The sequence below is a fragment of the Sminthopsis crassicaudata genome, chromosome 1 (assembly GCF_048593235.1).
Source record: "Sminthopsis crassicaudata isolate SCR6 chromosome 1, ASM4859323v1, whole genome shotgun sequence".
Classification (NCBI taxonomy): Eukaryota; Metazoa; Chordata; class Mammalia; order Dasyuromorphia; family Dasyuridae; genus Sminthopsis; species Sminthopsis crassicaudata.
In genome coordinates this window covers 750,632,450-750,652,502 of record NC_133617.1, presented here as the reverse complement: position 1 = coordinate 750,652,502, position 20,053 = coordinate 750,632,450, and the positions used below count along the sequence as shown (strand labels likewise).

At 44.2% G+C, this 20,053-nt stretch overlaps 2 protein-coding genes across 4 annotated transcripts in view; one reads left to right on the top strand and one right to left on the bottom strand.

Annotated features, from left to right (window-relative positions):
- Nucleotides 1-13,202, bottom strand: part of SUGCT (succinyl-CoA:glutarate-CoA transferase) — a 579,062-nt gene extending 565,860 nt beyond the window's left edge. The window contains exon 1 of one of the 3 annotated variants that reach the window (XM_074284502.1): nucleotides 13,011-13,202. In XM_074284502.1, coding sequence (XP_074140603.1) covers nucleotides 13,011-13,047 — 37 coding nt within the window. In that variant the 5' untranslated portion in view covers nucleotides 13,048-13,202. Of the gene's footprint in view, nucleotides 1-11,321; nucleotides 11,924-13,010 lie in introns of those variants that run through there. The other 2 variants (XM_074284501.1, XM_074284503.1) reach the window with 2 other exon arrangements.
- On the top strand, nucleotides 11,977-17,723 carry MPLKIP (M-phase specific PLK1 interacting protein). Its single transcript, XM_074284504.1, has 2 exons — nucleotides 11,977-12,426; nucleotides 17,052-17,723. Exons 1-2 carry the CDS (start codon nucleotides 12,160-12,162, stop codon nucleotides 17,253-17,255), a joined length of 471 nt encoding a protein of 156 aa, XP_074140605.1. The 5' UTR covers nucleotides 11,977-12,159; the 3' UTR covers nucleotides 17,256-17,723.
- Nucleotides 17,724-20,053: the final 2,330 nt, after the last annotated feature.

Here is a 20,053-nt window from a genome sequence, read left to right as displayed (position 1 = left end):
AAAAGGGAAGCTGCCTTGCATTAGAAAGTGTGAAGGGGCCGAGGAAACAGGAAAGAAAACTAGCTGAGAGATTCAGGGAGAGATTAATATTCAATCAGGAGACAAAATACAAGGAGTGCCAAAGTGACTACTGGTAGGACAGGCTGACTCTTTAAAGCTTCCTCGGGATCCTCATCAGTGGGAGGGAATTTCCCACACACTTAACAAGGCCCAAGTAAGTTCTCCTTAGCTCAAGAAAGTTGTACATTTACATATGGAGGTAAAGCAGTCATGAGACTGGTTTATTATGGATAATATGTAAACATTTAGATGATGATTTGTTTCTGGGCTTAAGCCACACTACCTCCCTAGGCTGAAAGCTCTTCAAAAATAAATCTTTACACTTCTTTGTCGTCTCCCTGTGAAAAAAAATTATTATGGCTTTCATGTTAATCGATATGATATAGGTAATGAATATAGTGATAATTGTGATTTCTCAGAGCTTGGGAATGAGAAACTCACAATGCGGCTTAAAATTGTCAACCACTCTGACAATGGCTACATTCCTGTGCTGTACTGTAGCCTGTACAATAAGTGAAGTGAATCTGGAACTACAAAAAGCTGATCCTATCACAGAACCCTGGTTCTGTGCCCTGGGGAGGGGGTGGACATGACCCCCAAAGTTTGAAGACTTATATTGTCTTCCCTTCTTGGGCTTGTCATGGGAACCACTAAGACCCTGGGAGTGATGGTATTGTAAAACACCTTGGCCCTCCCTTCCCACTTATGATTCAAGGATAAAATCTCTACTTTACCTCCAGTGGGGAAGGTCTCTGGTCCAGGAGAACTCCCAGCTTGTAAACTGTATTCCTCACTCTGAAAGTGATCCATTACATTGAACTATAAAACCTGTCCCTAGGCTGTAGAGTTTACTTCCAAATAGGGACAAAGGCTTAGAGAAAAGTCATGGCAGCTGACGGAATTAGTTGTTCAAAACAAGCTATTGAGCTGCTCGACTGACAAACTGATAAAAAAAAATCACCCCAAAACAAGGAGCGGGTGAAAGGTAAGTGCAAGCAATGAGTGTGCATGCTTAATGAGTTAATTAACATCCACCCAAAGCGGGAGTTTCTGCCATTTTTGAACATGGGTTAGATGATGAGGAAGAGGAAACATATCAAAGGAGGAACATGCAATGGGAGGACCAAAAAATTTGTTAATTTCATCATTCCCAAACAATTGGGCTCACGAAAGAGGGACCTTGAGCTTCCGGACAGAAGATAAAAGTCTCATTCCAGGGTCTATAAAGGCAGATCTGCCCAGGGACTGCCCCTGGATGGATACCTATTTCTTGCAAGAACCTTAAATAAACACCATACACTCCTGAGTCTTTTTTATCTTTGAAGAATATTTATAACATAGATCCATTTCCTGTTTTGTGTGGTTCCAGCAATTCACAGTTTAGAATCTGATACAGCAAAATGGTTTATGCTTATATGTAAAGTTCTTGAATTGTGAGGGACTGGTCAATTGTAATCCTTCTCTGGGAGGAGATCTGTAAAATCGTTTCCTCTGGGCGCAGGTTTCTTGGGAGCTCTGAATCTCCTCCAGCTCTTGTCCTTCCTCAAATCAGACTGGTCTCCTTTCAGCCTGCCTGGAGTCAAAACTCTATCCCAGAGTCGATTCTCTCAGACCCAATGCTGCCCTTCTTTTATCCTCCCAGAGAATGGGCGTGTAAGAACTCAACGGGGCTTGGGGAAATACTTCCACCAATGAACTTGCTCCTCTTAGAATTCCTAAGGTGTAAACTCCCTTTAAAGGCCCGAACCAAAGGTCTGAGCCAGAGAACTGTCAAGTCAACCTGAGTTCTCACCTTGTAATTGTCCAGACAACCTGAGTTCTCACCTTGTCACTGTCCAGTCAACCTGAGTTCTCACCTTGTCACTGTCCAGACAACCTGAGTTCTCACCTTGTCACTGTCCAGTCAACCTGAGTTCTCACCTTGTCACTGTCCAGACAACCTGAGTTCTCACCTTGTCACTGTCCAGACAACCTGAGTTCTCACCTTGTCACTGTCCAGACAACCTGAGTTCTCACCTTGTCACTGTCCAGACAACCTGAGTTCTCACCTTGTCACTGTCCAGACAACCTGAGTTCTCACCTTGTCACTGTCCAGACAACCTGAGTTCTCACCTTGTCACTGTCCAGACAACCTGAGTTCTCACCTTGTCACTGTCCAGTCAACCTGAGTTCTCACCTTGTCACTGTCCAGACAACCTGAGTTCTCACCTTGTCACTGTCCAGACAGCCTGAGTTCTCACCTTGTAATTGTCCAGACAACCTGAGTTCTCACCTTGTCACTGTCCAGACAACCTGAGTTCTCACCTTGTCACTGTCCAGTCAACCTGAGTTCTCACCTTGTCACTGTCCAGACAACCTGAGTTCTCACCTTGTCACTGTCCAGACAGCCTGAGTTCTCACCTTGTAATTGTCCAGACAACCTGAGTTCTCACCTTGTCACTGTCCAGACAACCTGAGTTCTCACCTTGTATTCCTAACACTTTTATATATATATATATATATATATATATATATATACCCAAAACTTTGTGTACATCTACACACACACTCACACACACACACATATACACACACGCACTTACTTAATAATAACAATTTGTCAACAAATCATCTGAGGAAACAAATGCTCATCCAGGTTTCTGGCATCTTCTCTGCCTTTAAGCACTGAAAGGAGAGTGGCCACCCAGGCTCATAGAGTCAGTTTTTCAGGGTCTGGACTTGGACCCAGGTTCTCCTGACTCCAAGGTGAACTTTTTAGAGATACACTACTCCACATCCCCTTCTCAGATTCTTTTATTGGTTATATCACAAAACACTAACTAACGTATTAATTTTATTAATTTAATAAAGTAATAATTCCAGCCTATCAAGCAAACCGCCTGGGGCAAACTTATCATTCAAAGGTATACCTAATTGAAAGAGATCACGTTTTCCCTGGAGTATCTGAAAATTAAGAAAATAGAAATAAAGTAGGTGCCTAGTGATGATGGAATAGCTAGACAAAATAATTGTATCCTAAGAGATGACAATGAATATGAGAAATTTATACCCACCAAAAAGTAAAGGAAAATACTAATAACAGCATTAGAATTCATATCAGTCCTCTGTGTCAGTTTTACCTCCAGAGACTGAGTATGAAGCACATCTCCTTTCCCTCAGGGGACTATTGGATCTGGCTAACGGATCCCTTTGCTCTGGATAACTGGACTTCTTGGATGAGACAGGGTGAAATGACATTGATATGCAAAAAACTCCTCTGACTAGAATAGAAAGTTTCTGGAAAACTATTGGCTTGATTTTTACCACAGAGTTGAACCTTCAAGAAACTTCCTGGGAGTTTATCTATATCCAGATCAAAATCCCATCCTTTGAATATAAGCTCCTTAAGGATAGAGATGTCCATGTGAGATTACTGAAGTCCCAAACGAAGGACCTCTCCCACAGCTGGCATGTAATAATTTGTTGAACTGGATTTCTGAAGGGGAACATTCAAGCTCAATCAGTGAACAAGCACATTGTAAGTGCTTACTCTGAATATGTGTGAGTGTGAGTATATGTGTGTGTTAAGTGTGTGTGTGAGAGTGTATTGTGAGTATGTGTAAGAGTGTGTGTGAGAGTGTATTGTGAGTATGTGTAAAGGTGTGTGTGAGAGTGTATTGTATGTGTAAGGGTGTGTGTGAGAGTGTATTGTGAGTATGTGTAAGGGTGTGTGTGAGAGTGTATTGTGAGTATGTGTAAGAGTGTGTGTGAGAGTGTATTGTGAGTATGTGTAAGGGTGTGTGTGAGAGTGTATTGTGAGTATGTGTAAGGGGGTGTGTGAGAGTATTGTATGTGTAAGGGTGTGTGTGAGAGTGTATTGTGAGTATGTGTAAAGGTGTATGTGAGAGTGTATTGTATGTGTAAGGGTATGTGTGAGAGTGTATTGTATGTGTAAGGGGGTGTGTGAGAGTATATTGTGAGTATGTGTAAGGGTGTGTGTGAGAGTGTATTGTGAGTATGTGTAAAGGTGTGTGTGAGAGTGTATTGTGAGTATGTGTAAAGGTGTGTGTGAGAGTGTATTGTGAGTATGTGTAAGGGGGTGTGTGAGAGTATTGTATGTGTAAGGGTGTGTGTGAGAGTGTATTGTGAGTATGTGTAAAGGTGTGTGTGAGAGTGTATTGTATGTGTAAGGGTGTGTGTGAGCGTGTATTGTGAGTATGTGTAAGGGTGTGTGTGAGAGTGTATTGTGAGTATGTGTAAGGGTGTGTGTGAGAGTGTATTGTGAGTATGTGTAAGGGTGTGTGTGAGAGTGTATTGTGAGTATGTGTAAGGGTGTGTGTGAGAGTGTATTGTGAGTATGTGTAAGGGTGTGTGTGAGAGTGTATTGTGAGTATGTGTAAGGGTGTGTGTGAGAGTGTATTGTGAGTATGTGTAAGGGTGTGTGTGAGAGTGTATTGTGAGTATGTGTAAGGGGGTGTGTGAGAGTGTATTGTGAGTATGTGTAAGGGTGTGTGTGAGAGTGTATTGTGAGTATGTGTAAGGGGGTGTGTGAGCGTGTATTGTGAGTATGTGTAAGGGTGTGTGTGAGCGTGTATTGTGAGTATGTGTAAGGGTGTGTGTGAGCGTGTGTGTGTGTGTGTGTGTGTGTGTGTGAATGTGTGTATTTAACTAAGCTAAGCACCCCAGATGCAAAGAATGATTAAATACTGTTCCTGTCCTCAAAGAACTGACGTTCTAATGACAACATGGAAACAATGATGGACCTATGTGCAACTGCAGAATAAATTGGAAGTGACCTCAGAGCAGAAGTTAGCATTAAGGGCATTCAGGAAAAGCTTCTTGCAGAAATCATGATCTTAGCTAAGACCAGAGAGATCAGGGAAGTCAAAAGATGAGGAGGGGGGCTAGGTGGTGCAGTGGATAGAGCACCAGCCCTGAAGTCAGGAGGTCCCGAGTTCAAATTTGACCTCAAGGCATATCACTTCCTGGCTATGTGACCTGGGCAAGTCACTTGACCCCAGTTGCCTCAGGGGGAAAAAAAGATGACAAGGCAAGAGAGGAGTGTAGACATGAGCGACAGTCAAGGAAAATGCCCAGTTCTGAAATGGAACAACAAGGAGGTTAATCTCACTCACTCAGGAGAGGGAAGAGCAAAGAGTAAGAAGTCTAAAAAGATAAGAAACAACTAAGTGACGAAGGGCTTTAATAGCTAAATGAGAAGTTTCTATTTGATCCGAGAGGTAACAGGGAGCCACTAGAGTCTAATGAACAGGAAGGTGACATGGTCAGACCTGACCTGTCCAAGCACTTAATAACTGGACTCTAGAAAGGTCATTTTGATAAGTGAGTGGAAGACCGACTTGAGAAGAGACTCGAGGCATGGAGACTAACCTACAGATAAGAAGGATTTGTTTCCAACACCCACTTTCATTCACATACACTCACAAATGCACACATGCACACATATGTATACACAGCCACAGCGATACATACATGCAAACATACCCAGCACAATGCACACATGTGCATGTGCAAACATGCACATGGAATAATGCATCACAGAGCATAGGTGTACACTGCACCTATGGCACATTGCATGTACATACATGCACACACGTGTGCACTCATGCACAAAATTAATTTGCTATAGAAATATACGAGACTCAAAAAAAAAATTGGGATAATGAAGGTTGAGAGAATGAAAACAGAAAAAAGGGTCTCAAACCAAACTTTAGGAGCCTTAAAAAGGAAGAAGGACATTAAAAAGAAAAGAAGAAAAAGACCTAGAATGGAAGTGAGAAAGGAAATAAAAAGGGAATAATGGAATATAAAGCAAATATGAACATAACAGAATATTGTACATAAGGCAGACCAAAAGAGACGCTATCAAAGAATCCTGGGGGATGCTAACTGACGCAGAGGGGAGCAAACAGAACCAGAACAATTTAGAAACACCACTCTTGGGGATCCACCAACCATATCTCCAGAGTACCTTTAATGAAGTCGGTTAACCATCTATTGAGCAGACAGACTCAGGGTGCAGAAAGAGACGTATACTTTTGGACATGGCCACTGTGGGATCAGTTTTGTTTCACTTGCTTTTCTGTCATGATTTCCTTTCTTCTCAGTTTTCAGTTGGAATGGAGGAGTTGGGGATGAAGAGAGAGGGGGAAGACCAAGAAAGAGTGGGGGAGAATTGAAGGGGAGAGAATCAAAGAGTAGGGAAAGGGAAAAAGAGAGAGAAAGGGAAGGGAAAAGAGTGGGAAAGAATGGGAGAGGGAGATTTAAAAAGGGAAACTTTTTTTAAATGAACAGAAAAGAACAGAAAACAAGTTCAAAAGGAAGCAAAGACATGGAAGACAATTTTGAAAGTAGCATGTATACTTTTATCATACACCTTATTAAAGGCAAGCAGTATGAAAGTAGATGTCCAATTCATATGCAGTCTTTGTATGTTCTGATGTGTTCATGGAAATGACTGGAGGGGGGAGTTTTGAATTTGAAAACTTAAGAAGTGACTACTCCCTTCCCCTCCCCCCAATCTGAAAAACTTGGAGCTGAGCCTGGAACCCTTGCTACACCGGCAGACTTGGCTGATGGGTTGGTTAACTTTGCTGAGATATTTTTCCCTTGTTAATCCCTCATTATAGAGGTTTGTTCTGGATAGTAGGGAAGGGATATGTTGGGAGATGAAATGAAACAAACAATACTTTTTTTAAAAAGTTTAAGGGGGGCAGCTAGGTGGCGCAGTGGGCAGAGCACCAGCCCTGAATTCAGGAGGACCCGAGTTCAAATCTGGTCTCAGACACTTAACACTTCCTAGCTGTGTGACCCTGGGCAAGTCACTTGACCCCAGCCTAAAAAAAAAAAAAAAAAGTTTGACAAAAAGGCATGGTATAATAATCATAAAGGGGGGCACATATTTCTATACTGTGCTCATTTTCCCTTCCTTTGCCCAGTTCTGATGAAATCAGTTATTCACAATTATGCACTCAGCAGGGAAATAGGAGCTGAGTGACTCAGTGGAGACGGTGCTCTGGACTGAAGGCAAGAAAGCCCAAGTTCAAACCTTGCCTCAGATTTTAAGTATCTGTCACTTCGCCTCTGTTTGCCTCAGGTTCCTCGTATATTAAAAAAAGGATAATGATAGCACCAATCTCCCAGGGTTGTTGTAAAGATGGAATAAAGTACTTACTTAAGCACAGTGCTTAGAATCTAGTAAGTGCTTTATTTAGCTGGTTATTACTATGACTGCTGTTGTTCTTCCCATTTATTATAGTCAAAGTAGTTTGCTTTCCTTTAGCTGCTTATTTCAGCCTTCTTTCAGTTCATGTAGGTCTCCCTATGGGCTTCTGGGAGAGCTCTGGGAGGAGATGGGCCAGCCAGCCAAAAAATTTGCTGCTGCCCCCTAACGGTGAGATCTTGTCCTCAGAACTTCCTGTGTTTTCTTCTCTTATTAGAGGGTGAGATCTGAGAGCAGGGACTAGCTTGCTTTTCTACTTGTGTTCTCCATGCTCATTAGTACAATGTTTTGCATACAGTAAGTACTTAATAAATGTTTTTTTTTCATTCACTCACCCAGCTCTTATAACACAGTAATATTCCAATTTATTTACATCTCATAATTTATCTAGTCTCTGTTTATTGAGCATCTTCCATGTTTCCATTTCCTCACTATCACAAAAAGTTCTGTAAAAGTGTTTTGTTGAGGGGAAGGGGCAGGGAGTCTGCCTTGGGTCTCCTTGATCAGTTGCTTAGTAAGCAATGTCAGGTTCTCAGGAATGAAATTCTGAGGTCATAAAGGGAAATAAGGGAGATCTTAGTAGACTGCAAATTAAACCTGGAACAGTCAAGTGATGTGGAAGCCTCTGGCTTAATCTGGGAGTGCATGAACAAAGATAGTTTCCAGGTGGCTGGCACTTTGCCCAGGTCAAACCCCATCTAGAGCAATGGGTTCAGTTCTGGGAGCCACAGATTAGGAAGGATATTGAGAATGAGCAGGAGAAGCAGGACGGAAAAGGACAGGGGCATCTGAATATCAGCTGAAGCAACTTGGACTGTTCAGTCCAGCAAGACTCGGAGCTTTGATTGCTCTCTGTTAGCATTCAAAGGGCTGTCATGTGGAAGGGAACATGAAGAATTACTTTTAAAGGTACATTCTCTCCATCTCCTGGCACAAATGCAGCCTGGGAATTTCTAGGGACGTTGGGTGGGTACATAAAAGAAAGCTGGCCTGAAGGAGCCTCGGTCAACCACAAGGCTGGTCACTTCTCCGATACATTTCATACCCACTCTGCCACAAATGTGACAAAAGCAGCCACTAGTCTGGGAAAGCTCCAGATTGTGGCTCCCGGACTTCGGCTCTGCGGTTCTGTCTACAAATTGGGACAGTGGGTGTTTCTGGGGAGCTCAGCAACCCCAGGGGCACCGCTTAGGGATATGTGGCAGCCAAGAAACAAATGTAAAAGAAATATAATTGGTTTTCTATTTTCTCCTGCATTATAGTATGTCATTTATTCCAGCACAATGGACAGAGGAAACAAGTTTGGGCTTTATCAACTGTTCTAAGAGTTGGATTGATAAACCAAGGATGGGGGGAGGGAAGGAGACAGATCATAAATTAGGGTACTCCAAGAAAGATTTCATCTAATAGGTTTAAACACTCGTTCAAATAACAATTCTTGCTTGCAGTTTGGCTTTTATTTAGCGGGTAAAACTTAAGTCTGTTACAAGTTTTATAAAGTTCTATTTACATTTTTTTCTTTCTTTTTTTTAAATAAAACTTATAATTTACAAAACATATCTATGGGTAATTTTTCAAAATTTTGCAAAACCTTCCTCCCCATCTCCTCCCCAGATGGCAGGTAATCCAATACATGTTAAACATGCTAAAATATGTTCAATCCAATATATGTATACCTAAGAAAAATCAGCTCCAGAAAAAACAACTGAGATAGAAAACAAAATGGAAGCGTGAAAATTACACAGAACTTTTCTTGCCTCCTGTCTAACAAAAGTCTAGAATGATGAACACCTCCATAGAGTTTGAGTAAATCCAGTACAACACAACAAACACTTATTAAATACCTACTATTTGCATGGAAACATAAAGGTGAAATAAAAAGGCCCCATGGCTTCTCTCAATGAGCTCACAGTTCAATAGAATCCTGACTCACTGATGACATCAACAATGTGCTAAAACCTGGAGTCAGGGAGACCCTGAATAAAACTGCTTAGTCTCAGTTTCCTCATTTGAAAAAAGAGGATAATAGAAAGCTGACATTTAGATACCTTAAAGGTGGTTTGCAAAGCACTTTATACATTTTATCTCACTTGACCCTCAGAATGACACGGTAAGCTGGCTTCTATCACTGTCCCCATTTTAGACAGGAGGAAGTAGACAGAAATTAAGGGACTTGCCCAGCCCAGGGTCACAGAGCCAGTAAATGTCAGCTTTTAATGGAGTTTTCCTGGCTCCTCCGGTGCGCCACCTAGCTGTGGCCAAATGCACGCAGGTAGGTTAGAGGCTAAACTTGATTAAACACAAGATGAGGAACTTAAATGTTCCTAAATCCTCATCTCCTTTTCTAAGCAAGCAAGCTGAGGCCAGTGGAGGAAAAGAGACTGGCCAAATGTCACTCGGGCAGTTAGGGGCAGGCTGGGATCTGATCCCCCAGGGCTCTGACTCCAAGCACCTCAGATGGCCTTCCCACAAAGGCAGGCAGGAAAAGGTCATACTCTCGTTGAGATTTTCTTGGGGTCTCTGGGAGCATCCTTCCTTTCAGTTCACCACATGAGTAGCCAGGGGTTAAAGTCCAAATCCTTTATTTTCTCCTTCCAAGTCTTGTCTCCTTTCCTGGGGCCCGGTTAGCTTTCTTAGAGGCCTGTCTCTCTCCTTGGTTCTGAGAGCTTGAGCTCCCGCCTGCCTTCTCTGCTTCTGAATCCTGGCTGAGGCTCCGAGAGCTTCTAGGGCGCTTGTCCTCCTGGCCCTGAGAGCTGCCAGCTTGTATGCCCCGCACTGAGTGCACACCAATCAGGACCTATCATCTGTTGTAGGATGAACTCAAAGCTAAACTAGGTTTAACCACAGTCTCCTCAATTCCACTCAGTGCCTTGTCTCAAGTTCTGGCCCGTGATGTCTCCTTGTAGGGTCGGATCAGCCACACTGAACCGCGCTCAATGAGCTAACGGTCCTCTCTATCCATTCCACTGACTTAGCGCCTTGTGAGAATGCTTTGTTTCAAGTCCAGAGTTCTGGGCCAGAACAGGAAAATGGGATTTCAGGACCCAGGACTGATTAACATTCAAGCCTTTGACGCAGGGCAAGCAAGGAAAGTTCCATGTAAAATTAGTAATCAAATGCTCAGCAAGAAAAAAGCTCAGGCAGGATCCCCTAGAGGAAGCTTCCAGTAAAAGGATGAGCCAAGGAGCAAAGGGGAAAGTCCAAAGTTCACCAAAATAAGCCAGGATTTCACCCAATCTCCAGTCTGTTCTTTACAGAAAAAAACAAACCTAAAGGGAAACAGTTCTGCCTGGGTTTAGGAAGAGGAGGGGGTTTTATGAGAAGAGGGGAAGGGGAAGGGGGGAGGGGGGAGGGAAATTCTATCTAGCAAAGAACAGAAGCACGTGGTAAAGAGTTTCCAGTTTGGGGGCAGCTAGGGGGCGCAGTGGATAGAGCACCGGGCCTGAATTCAGGAGGAGCTGAGTTCAAATCTGGCCTCAGACACTTAACACTTCCTGGCTGTGTGACCCTGGCTGTGTGGCAACTCACAGTAAAGGAGCCTCTGCAGCTGGTGCAGAGGCGGCCGCCGGACCCGCCCTCCGCCTCAGTTTCCCTGACTGTAAAATGGGGCTGATAGCGGCGCTTCTCTCTTACGGTGGTTGTGAGGATCGGACGAGAGCACCTTTGGGAGAGAAATGGTCATTTCTCTCCTGTATTTAATAACGATTGTTTTAGGACCGAGGTTTTCCCCCTTTACTATTTCCTCATCCAGAAATACAAACTCGAAGCTCTTTTTCTTTTTTTTTTCCCCTGAGGTTGGGCGACTTCGGTCTGAGGGGGAGGGGTCTTGGATGTCCCCGGACCAACTTCCTTCTTTCCTAAAGCTACCGAGGGGGCCTGGGGGTGCAGGAGCTCGGGGCCCCAGCGGTCAGCGCCCGGCTCCTTCTCCGGTGCGGGGGGGCCCCCCCCTGGATTGCATTAGATAGGAGAGGTGGGGGGGAGGGCACGGGTGCTGCCCCCCACAGGCCCGACGGGGGGGGGTCTGGAAAAAACCGACTACCTGGGCGCGGGCAGCCGCTGCGGAACCGCCTCGTGTCTGTCCGGGGACCGATCCGCCAGGCGCCGCTCCTCCGCCAGCAGCGCCGAGACGCGAGCCCCACCGCGAGCATCTCGAGCCGCGGTCCGACGGGACTGGGACCGGAGCCGAGTCCTTGGGAGTCTGGCCTCCTCCCGGGGCGGCTGAGGGGGCGGGCACGGGGAGCGCGTGCAGGGGGTCCCGAAGATCAGGCGGATCAGGGGGGCGCTGCAGAGGGTCCCGAAGATCAGGCGGACGGGGGGAGGGGACGCTCCGCTGCAGGGGGTCCCGAAGATCAGGCCGACGGGGGGGGGCGCTGCAGGGGGTCCCGAAGATCAGACGGGCACAGGGAGCTCGGGCAGGGGCTGTCGGGAGCCCCCAAAAGCAGAGAAACTCAGGGAAGGTCGGGCAAGGGCTGACCCGAGCCCAGTTCGCGGCAATCGGGCTGGAGAGTTGGGACAGGTGAGCTCCAGAGATCCAGATTGAGAACTAGGACTCGGCAGCCCAGGTGCAGGACCGCTAGGAGAAGTACGCCAGCAGCCAGGACCAGAGGGGGCGGGGCCAGCACAGAGCCCCGCCCTGCCACGCCCCTCCTCCCGCCCCCGCCCCTGCTCCCTCCCCCTCCCGGCGCACTCCGGACCCGGAACGTTGGGCGCCCGGAACCTTGGTGCAGCAGCAGCAGCAGCGCCGCGGTGGCGGCGGCCGCAGGGAGGCCTCAGAGCGCAGGCGCGGCGCGGCGCGCGTAGCCTCAGTCTCGGCCTCGCAGTCGCGCTCGGCCGGCGGTCCAGTTCTACCCGCACCGACTCGCCGCCTCCGCGCCCGCATGCACCGACCCAGCTTCCGCCCGCCCACGCCGCCCTTCGCGGGACCTGGCCCGGGCTCGTGGGGAGGCGGCGGCGGCGGCTTCCGGAGCCCCTCGGGCCCGCTCCCGCCTTCCCCCCGGGACGGCTATGGGAGCCCGCACCAGACGCCGCCCTTCGGGCCCCGAGCCCGGCCCCGCGCGCCCCCCTCCGGCTCTCCGGCCTCTGGCCCCGGCTACTCGGGCCCTCCGGCCGGCTTCTCCCCTGGCCAGCCGCCCAGGCTGCTGCAGGTACGTGCGGGGGCCGCTCGGAGCCGCGGGCTCCTCTTCGGGGGGGAGGAGTGGGGGAGGAGAGAGGCAGGCGAGAAAGCCCGCCGGGCCCAGGCCCTAGGCTCCTGCACTCGGAGGGCTTCCCTTGTCTCCAGTCGCCCTAAGTGTCCCCCAGGCTTCCCCGGCTGTCGCCCTGGGAGCCCGTACCCCGTTCGGTCCCTAAAGGACGTGGCTTTTATAAAGCCGCCCCTCCCCCAGCTGAGACTTCGAGGTGGGAGCGTTAGGAAGAAGGTGAGTGCCTGGGGCGCTTCCGAGCGAAAGCGTTAGATGAACTTAAATGTATGTCGAATAATTAGGCAGAAGGCGGGGTCCTTACCGCCCGCGTAGTGCTGAGGAGGAAAAGGAAGCGGGAGTGGAGGACGCCTGCCGTTTCTAGCGTCTCCCGATCTCTCGAAGAAGATCGGGGGTTCCTGGCCGCCCCCCCCCCCCGGGGGCGGAGGTGGGTCGGGAGCGGGGGCCGGGCCGCCCACGGCCCCGAAGATCCCGGTCTCCTAAGTGCAGAGGGTGCCCGTCTCCCACGCGAACGCGCTCGCAGGAAAACTAACCGTTTAAACACTTTTTCCTGGACGGACCCAAAGCCATCCCGCACGGTCCGTGTCTGATGGCCTCCGGCGCAGCGCGGTGTTGCGTAGGCCCGGCCGAGGCGGTGTACGGGTTTCAGGTGTTTGTGGGCCCCAGCCGCGCTGCGATTGGAGCCGCCGAACGGCACTTGTTTCTCTGTAGTACCGGGAACATTGGGCGCTTTCCGGAGGCGGAGCAGGTTTGCTGTCACGGGCATTGAGAGCTTCGTGGTCAGTCCTTCAGCCTGGACTTTGTAAATTGAGAAGAGATTTCTCCACCTTTCTAATATTCCTTTTCCTCCCATTTCCAAACACAAATCAGTCTTTTGTACAAAGGACAAGGAGAGAAGGATGAACTGGAAGCAGACGCCTATTGGGGCTACTCCGAACTTGGCCGGAAACTCGAGCGAGTTGGGCCGAGGAGGCTGCCCCGTTCTCCCGCAGCTCGGAGTCCTGACTCTGGGCGGGCCTGGGAGGCTGCCGCCTTTACATTTGGGTCCAAGAGAAGGGCAGTCTCATAAATGCACTGAAAATAACGGTTTTTCAAGTTTTAATTAAGCTTCTGGTTTCTTCTGCAGTAAAATTCATTGTCAAAAACAGTTGTTTCCTGCCCCTAGGCTGTGTAGGGGAAAGATTTGACCAAATAATTCAGATGGAGTAGTATGGAAAAACAGGACTTTAACATATTAACAGGTGACGGTTTTATCAAAGCACTAAATAAGACTTTGAGTTACTGTTCTTGAAGCACGTAAAAGTGAACTCTCTCCGGATTGAACCACATCCGTTTTTACTGGTTATTTTTGTCACTGCCTTCCTTTTTTAAGGTAGCAGTTTTTGTTCAAACCCAGAGACTTAGCTTCAAGTGTTTTATAACTAAATTTGCTTTTCTGTAGAAAACGGCACTAAGTCTGTTCTATTTTGCCATTGTGACTTCACTTGACTTGCGTGATGAGTCATGACTATGCACATACTTAAGGTCACTATCTCCTGGAGAGATGGCCTCTTGTATTGTGTTTTATGAATTGTTGGGATTCTATTTGTAGTCTTTCTCCACATTTGTCTGTCCAGGCGTAAGTGTCCCCAAACACATTTTCTTACAAGGCTATAGTTTTAGTTCTTAGAAGGGCACTGAAATAGCTCCTGTGGTTTTCCTTATATTCAGGTGGCACAAACAAATGAAATCCAAGTGTTTTGTACAGTACATTGAGGATTATAACGAGATAATGGTGGGAAGGTTCATGAATCCAAACCCTTGGATCACTGGTCCAGACGGCTCTTCTCTAAGATCTAATCATACTAGTACATTTAGAAATAGAGCAGTTAATTTAACCGCACTTACAACTCGATTATAAAAGGGAAAAAGGCAAAGTGGAAATGCTTTCATGTGCTCTGTGAGTCTTCTCATTTAAGGGCTTCCTCCCAAAAGAATAAAAACCCTAATCCATGTACACACGGTGATAGCAGTTCTCAGTTTGCTCTCTGTAAAAAGTTTTTCAAGATGTCTTGTGTTTACAGTGCTGTATAAATTTATTCTCTTGGTTCTGCTTACCTCATTAGACATCAGTTGGTGCAGTTCAGCTTTCTCTGAAGCCAGCCCCTCCCTTTTTTATCAGCTTTGCCAACCTCATAGATTGGAGGTGGTACCTCAGAGCCATTTAAATTTGCAGTTGGGGCAGCTAGGCACAGTGGAGTCAGTTCAAAGCCTGGAGTTAGGAAGACCTGAGCTCAAAATTGCTCTCAAAAGCTTTCTAGCTGTGTAAGCCTAGCAAGTCCCTTCACCTCTGTCTCATCTATAAAATGAGGGTGCTCATAGTACCTCCCTCCCAGGGTTGCTGAGATGATCAAATGAGATCCTTGTGAAGTACTACACATGGTGCCCAGCACACAGTTAAGAGCTATTGAATTGTTAGCTCTTGTCATCGTTAGCTGTTGCTTTATTTAAAAACCATTTTTTAAATGACCATTATGAGCATTTCCCTTCCTGTGTGTATACATACATATATAGTATGTGTATATGTATGTATATATGTTTGTATGTACACACACACACACACACTTTGGAGGCCAGAAGTAGTAAAGGTGTTTACATAATAAGCCTCTTCTGAAGGCCATGTGGATATAGAATGTAAAAGTATCTCCAAATGAAGTGAGGTTTGGGATTTTTAAAACCTTATGGATGCTTCTTAGATTGTTTTAAGGCTGGCTGTAATACAGTACTGAGAAAGCCATCAGCGCACCAGGAGCTCTTGATGTACTTTTTTTTTTTTTTTTTTTTTTAAAGATATCTTTTTATTTACAAGATATATGCACGGGCAATTTCTTTATATACTTTTTTTTTAATTTTATAATTATAACATTTTTTAACACTACATTTGTATAGGTAATTTTTTACAACATTATCTCTTGTACTCCTTTCTGTTTCCAATTTTTCCCCTCTTCCCTCCACCCCCTCCCCTGGATGGCAGGCATTCCCATACATATTAAATATCTTATAGTATATCCTAGGTACAATATATATGTGCAGAACCGAATTGTGTTGTTGTTAAGGAAGACTTGGATTCGGAAGGTAAAAGTAACCTGGGGAGAAAAACAAAAAAATGCTCACAGTTTACACTCATTTCCCAGTGTTCCTCCTCTGGGTGCAGCTGATTCTGTCCATCATTGTTGATATACTCTTAATACTGTTCCCTTTTGGGTGGTTATACTTTTCTGCTTAGTCTTCATTTACATATACTAAGTTAGGTTTTACTATTCTTTCAAGGCACTTTTTTGATTTTTTTTTTTTTTTTTTTTTTTTTGTTAAGTGGTTATCATTTGGAACTTTGTAATTTGGGGGGGGGGGACTAACTAAAAACAAAGGACCTAAACCCTCTGACTTAAGAGGACTTTGTTTTTAGGTATTTAATGTCATTGAGTTGATTTGTTAAAAAAAAAAAAAAGGGTGGAGAATGGATATTAAGTGAAGAGGAAGAAGTAAAAAAGGGATAAGAAAAGACATCCATATTATTCCAGCCCTTCTTTTAAGCAACTGGTTTGATTATTATATCAGGTTAATTTGAACAACTGGACAGAGTTAAAGGAAGTTAATTGTCTCCATCTAAACAACTGGACAGAGTTAAAGGAAGTTAATTGCCTCCATCTAAATTAGTCCTGGTTATCTTGAGTCTAGCTTCATCGCAAACTTCAGATCACTGGAGTACCTAGTATTTCCAAAGTGTTTTTATCAGAAATTTATGAAAATGCACTTCATTTTTGCCTTTGACACACTTTTTTTCTCCCATCCCAATAAAATTAAAGTGTGTATCCTCACTTGATTCAAGCAGCATTGCAGACATCCCAGGAAACGTTTATTGGATTTGTCTGATGTACTGTCCCTGTTCTGACTTGGTGTTTAGGGAAGGCCAGTAAAGTGATGGAGAGTTTAAGAACCACTGTTGAACAACAAAAAAAGCCCTATTTTTTTTCCTATGGTGTATGTTTATCTAAAAGAAGAAATCATGAGAATCCTAAATTTGGGGATAACGTCTAGAAACAAGGTTTCCAGTCCTGAGTCAAGTTATGGGCACAGTGGCTCATGGAAGGATGATCCCTCCAGGCCCTTACAGTTTTGCCTGAGGCCCTGTGTAATACTGAGTGGTTATTTTTGATGATATCTACATTTACCAGGCACCAAGATGAACATTTAAAATTGTGGCCAACATACTGTTATTTTTTTCCACAGGCAAAAGCTCCCTGGTTTGTTTATTTAACAATGGAATGGTAACCCTCAATCTCTTTTGCTTAAGTAGTATATGAACAGGAAGGTTTGAGGAACGTGGCTGTAGATCCTAACCATTTTTATTAGTATACTTATTAGTATATTAGTATACTTGACTGATATGTAGTGTAATATGTAGATTGATTAAGGTTTTAATTTCTGGAAAAGTCTCAAGAAGAAGCTACATTTCCATTTTTCTCTTTAAAAAATTATTTACACTTTAAGTTACTTTGCTGAATATTTCCTTATTTGATGATTTTTCTCCAAAGGGTTCACCCAGGACATCTACACCATTTGGTTCAGCGCGGGGCAAAGAGAAAAGAATATCTAATGATGTGGAAAACTATTTCAAACCTTCAATGCTTGAGGACCCCTGGGCAGGACTAGAACCTGTTTCTGTAACAGATGTAAACCAGAAATACAACAATGAGCAAACTGTATTTACTGGTAAAAGGGGGAGATATTTTAATTAAATGTTCTTAAAAGTCCAATGGAACTCTGTCAGAGATGTCATTTTTATTTTAAAAAACAAAGTTGAAGTCCACTGCCAATCTGGATGCAAATGCTGCCTATCTGAAGACTCACCAGCAGTTGATTTAATGAGATTTTGATAGATTTCACGCCCTGTATGGACTGTGCTCAACTATTCTTGTGGACTAGTTACTGCCCCTCATTTTTTTTTTTTTTTTTTTTTAATATTTGTAGTATGAGCTTTCTAACTGCGTGTTTTGTAATGTTTTCTTCACAAAGTTTTTCAGATGTTCTATCAGCAGGATTTGGAGTTCATGAAATGGCCTATTTTGTAACTGTCATACTGTTTAAAATATGCCATGTGATTCTTTGTACCATGTCTTTTTGTAATTTGAACAATATGTCCTACTTATCACCATTTGCAGAAAGAACTATTGTGGCTTTTGAAAATTAAATTGTTAAACCCATAATGTACATTTGGATGTTTATTTGTTCATTTGGTTTTTTGTTTGCTTCAAAATTCATGCTTTCATAATTAGGCATCATCAGCAATGTTTCCAGTCTATTTGGCCATCCTGTATAGAAGCATATAATATTTAACAATAAATGAATGGAAAAAAATGTTGCTACTATTTTACTAGCCCACATCTGTTAGATTATGTTTAATTTGGAATTATAGTTCAGCAAGAATGATTGTAATCTCATTTGTTTTATATCAAATGGCAAATTTACTTTGAAAACACTTTTGTTCTCTGGAACCTGTTGCTTTTTGAGGTGGGAGTTGGAGCCAAGAGGTAATATTAGTCTGTCCATGGAATAGAGACATTGTCAGCATATTTGCAACTTTTTTGATTTGTCTTTAAATTTACTGATACAGATGTGTTTCAACTGAAAAGTGGCGAGAAAGGTATTAGTCGCTCTTAAAATTGAAATTATGTACATTTATAGTCCTTTCTCCTGAATCATCGCTGGCTTCTTGCAAACCTTGGATGTATTTTTTCCTTTGTGAGTGCAGTACTCTGTATAAATACAGTAAATGATGCACAATAGGCTTGCCTTTAATAAATGCTTATTATTTGACTAGATAGTGGTAGGGTTGTTAAATTTTAGTTTGGGCGTTTTTTTTTTTCCCTTAAGGCTTCTAGAACTAAATATGATTTCTCTTGTCTGTAATCTCTTTGGCATCAGTTTTTATGCTTTACAAAGATCTGTGGGGCCAGTCATCTTTTGCATGGGATGATGCTAAATAACCCTCTTAATCAGGGGGTGACAGCTACTGTCAATACTGAATTTAAAGCAGACTGTCCATAGCTTTCTGGAGACAAGAATAAGGGCAAAGCAACAGCTACTTTAGAATGTAATCATGAGAAATTGGACCCAAATGAAGGCAAATCCCTGGGAAAACAATACTTTCCTGACATCGAACAGCTTTTAGGACACAAAAGTTTTAGGATATTTTAGAGGGCAATGTGGAGTCAGAAAGATCTGAGTATGACCCCAGCTCTGTGACTAACCCCAGAGCCTCAGTTATCAAGTGGATTCATAATAATGACTGTACTCCAGATACAATGAGAAGGTTGAATAGAGCCCTGGTCTCCAATTCTTCAGTTTCTGGGTAAAAATATGGGGAAATGCTCACGTCTTCTAGGTATATGTTTTGTCCTGTGGCTTCATGAATTTTAAGAAATTTCCAAGGACTAAAGGTGGATATCAGCAACAGATCCGTAAATCGCCAGATTCTTTAGAGCATCCTCAAGTCATACTTTTAAACTTTGCTATTTCTCAAGTAGCAAAATAATTCTCCATTCCTTGGACCAGATTCATACTGAAGGAATTGGCCAACCACAGCAGCCATCCTATTCCTATTTTGGTGACATCTTCTAAAAAGACTCGGGATGTCTTTTCCCAAGAAATTTGGAGCTTGGACTTTTTCTGGGCCCTGTAATAAGTATGTCATTAGGCCTCTGCCAGGCATCAGACTCTGGGACTTCCCCCAAAAGGGGTAGAGTCTGAGGAATTAGGATTACTTATTTTGCAACTGAATGGAATTCACTGGTCTAACTCATTCAGAATTTAATACCTATGTATGTTGAGCACTTGGTGGGGAGACCAGGAGATTTAAAAACGAGGGAAAATTGTCCTCCAGAACTAACATTCTACTGCAAACAGATGGGGTTCCGCATGATCATTTGAAAAGAGTCTTGGCCAGCTGGGGAATCAGGAAAGGCTTCCTAGAAGTTGGCAGCCTGAAGGAAGCCTTGAAGGAAGCTGAGGATTTGGAGGCAGGAAGGCTATTGCAGATATAGGGAACAGAAGACAGAAATGGGCTTTTGAGTTGGGGTTTAGGGGAGAAGTATGTGTCTGGAACCAGAGCATGAAAGGGAGGGGGAGGGGGACAGAAGAAGAAAAAAGGCAGCTTTGGAAGCAGGGGATGTTTTGCTGCATCTGGATCCAGGATGACCTTTGTTCCAAGTGTGGCCCCTATACTACCTGTGAGATGCTTGATTATTTCACAATTTCTCTTAGTTTTCTAAACTGTAAAGTGGCAATAATAAGAGTACCCTCCTCACAGGGTTGTGAGGATCAAATGAAATATTTGTTTTTTTTTTTTTTTAAATACGCTTGGCACAGTGGGCTGGCACATCGATATCATTGCTTGTTCCCCCTTTGCCACTCCAAGAGATTATATTTTATTATAGAAGTTTGAGAAAGCTACTGTGATGTTTAGAAAGGGAGAAGACGAAGAATAAAGAGATGCATTAGAATCTAGTTCATTGGCTAGAGATGAGGTTCTGAGGGC

What these genes read in the sequence shown, in the direction of transcription:
- MPLKIP (XM_074284504.1), top strand. Translation starts at nt 12,160, where the DNA reads ATGCACCGACCCAGCTTCCGCCCGCCCACGCCGCCCTTCGCGGGACCT. An exon ending in AGCCGCCCAGGCTGCTGCAG is followed by an intron (nt 12,427 to 17,051) that starts GTACGTGCGGGG and finishes TTTTCTCCAAAG; the next exon opens with GGTTCACCCAGGACATCTAC.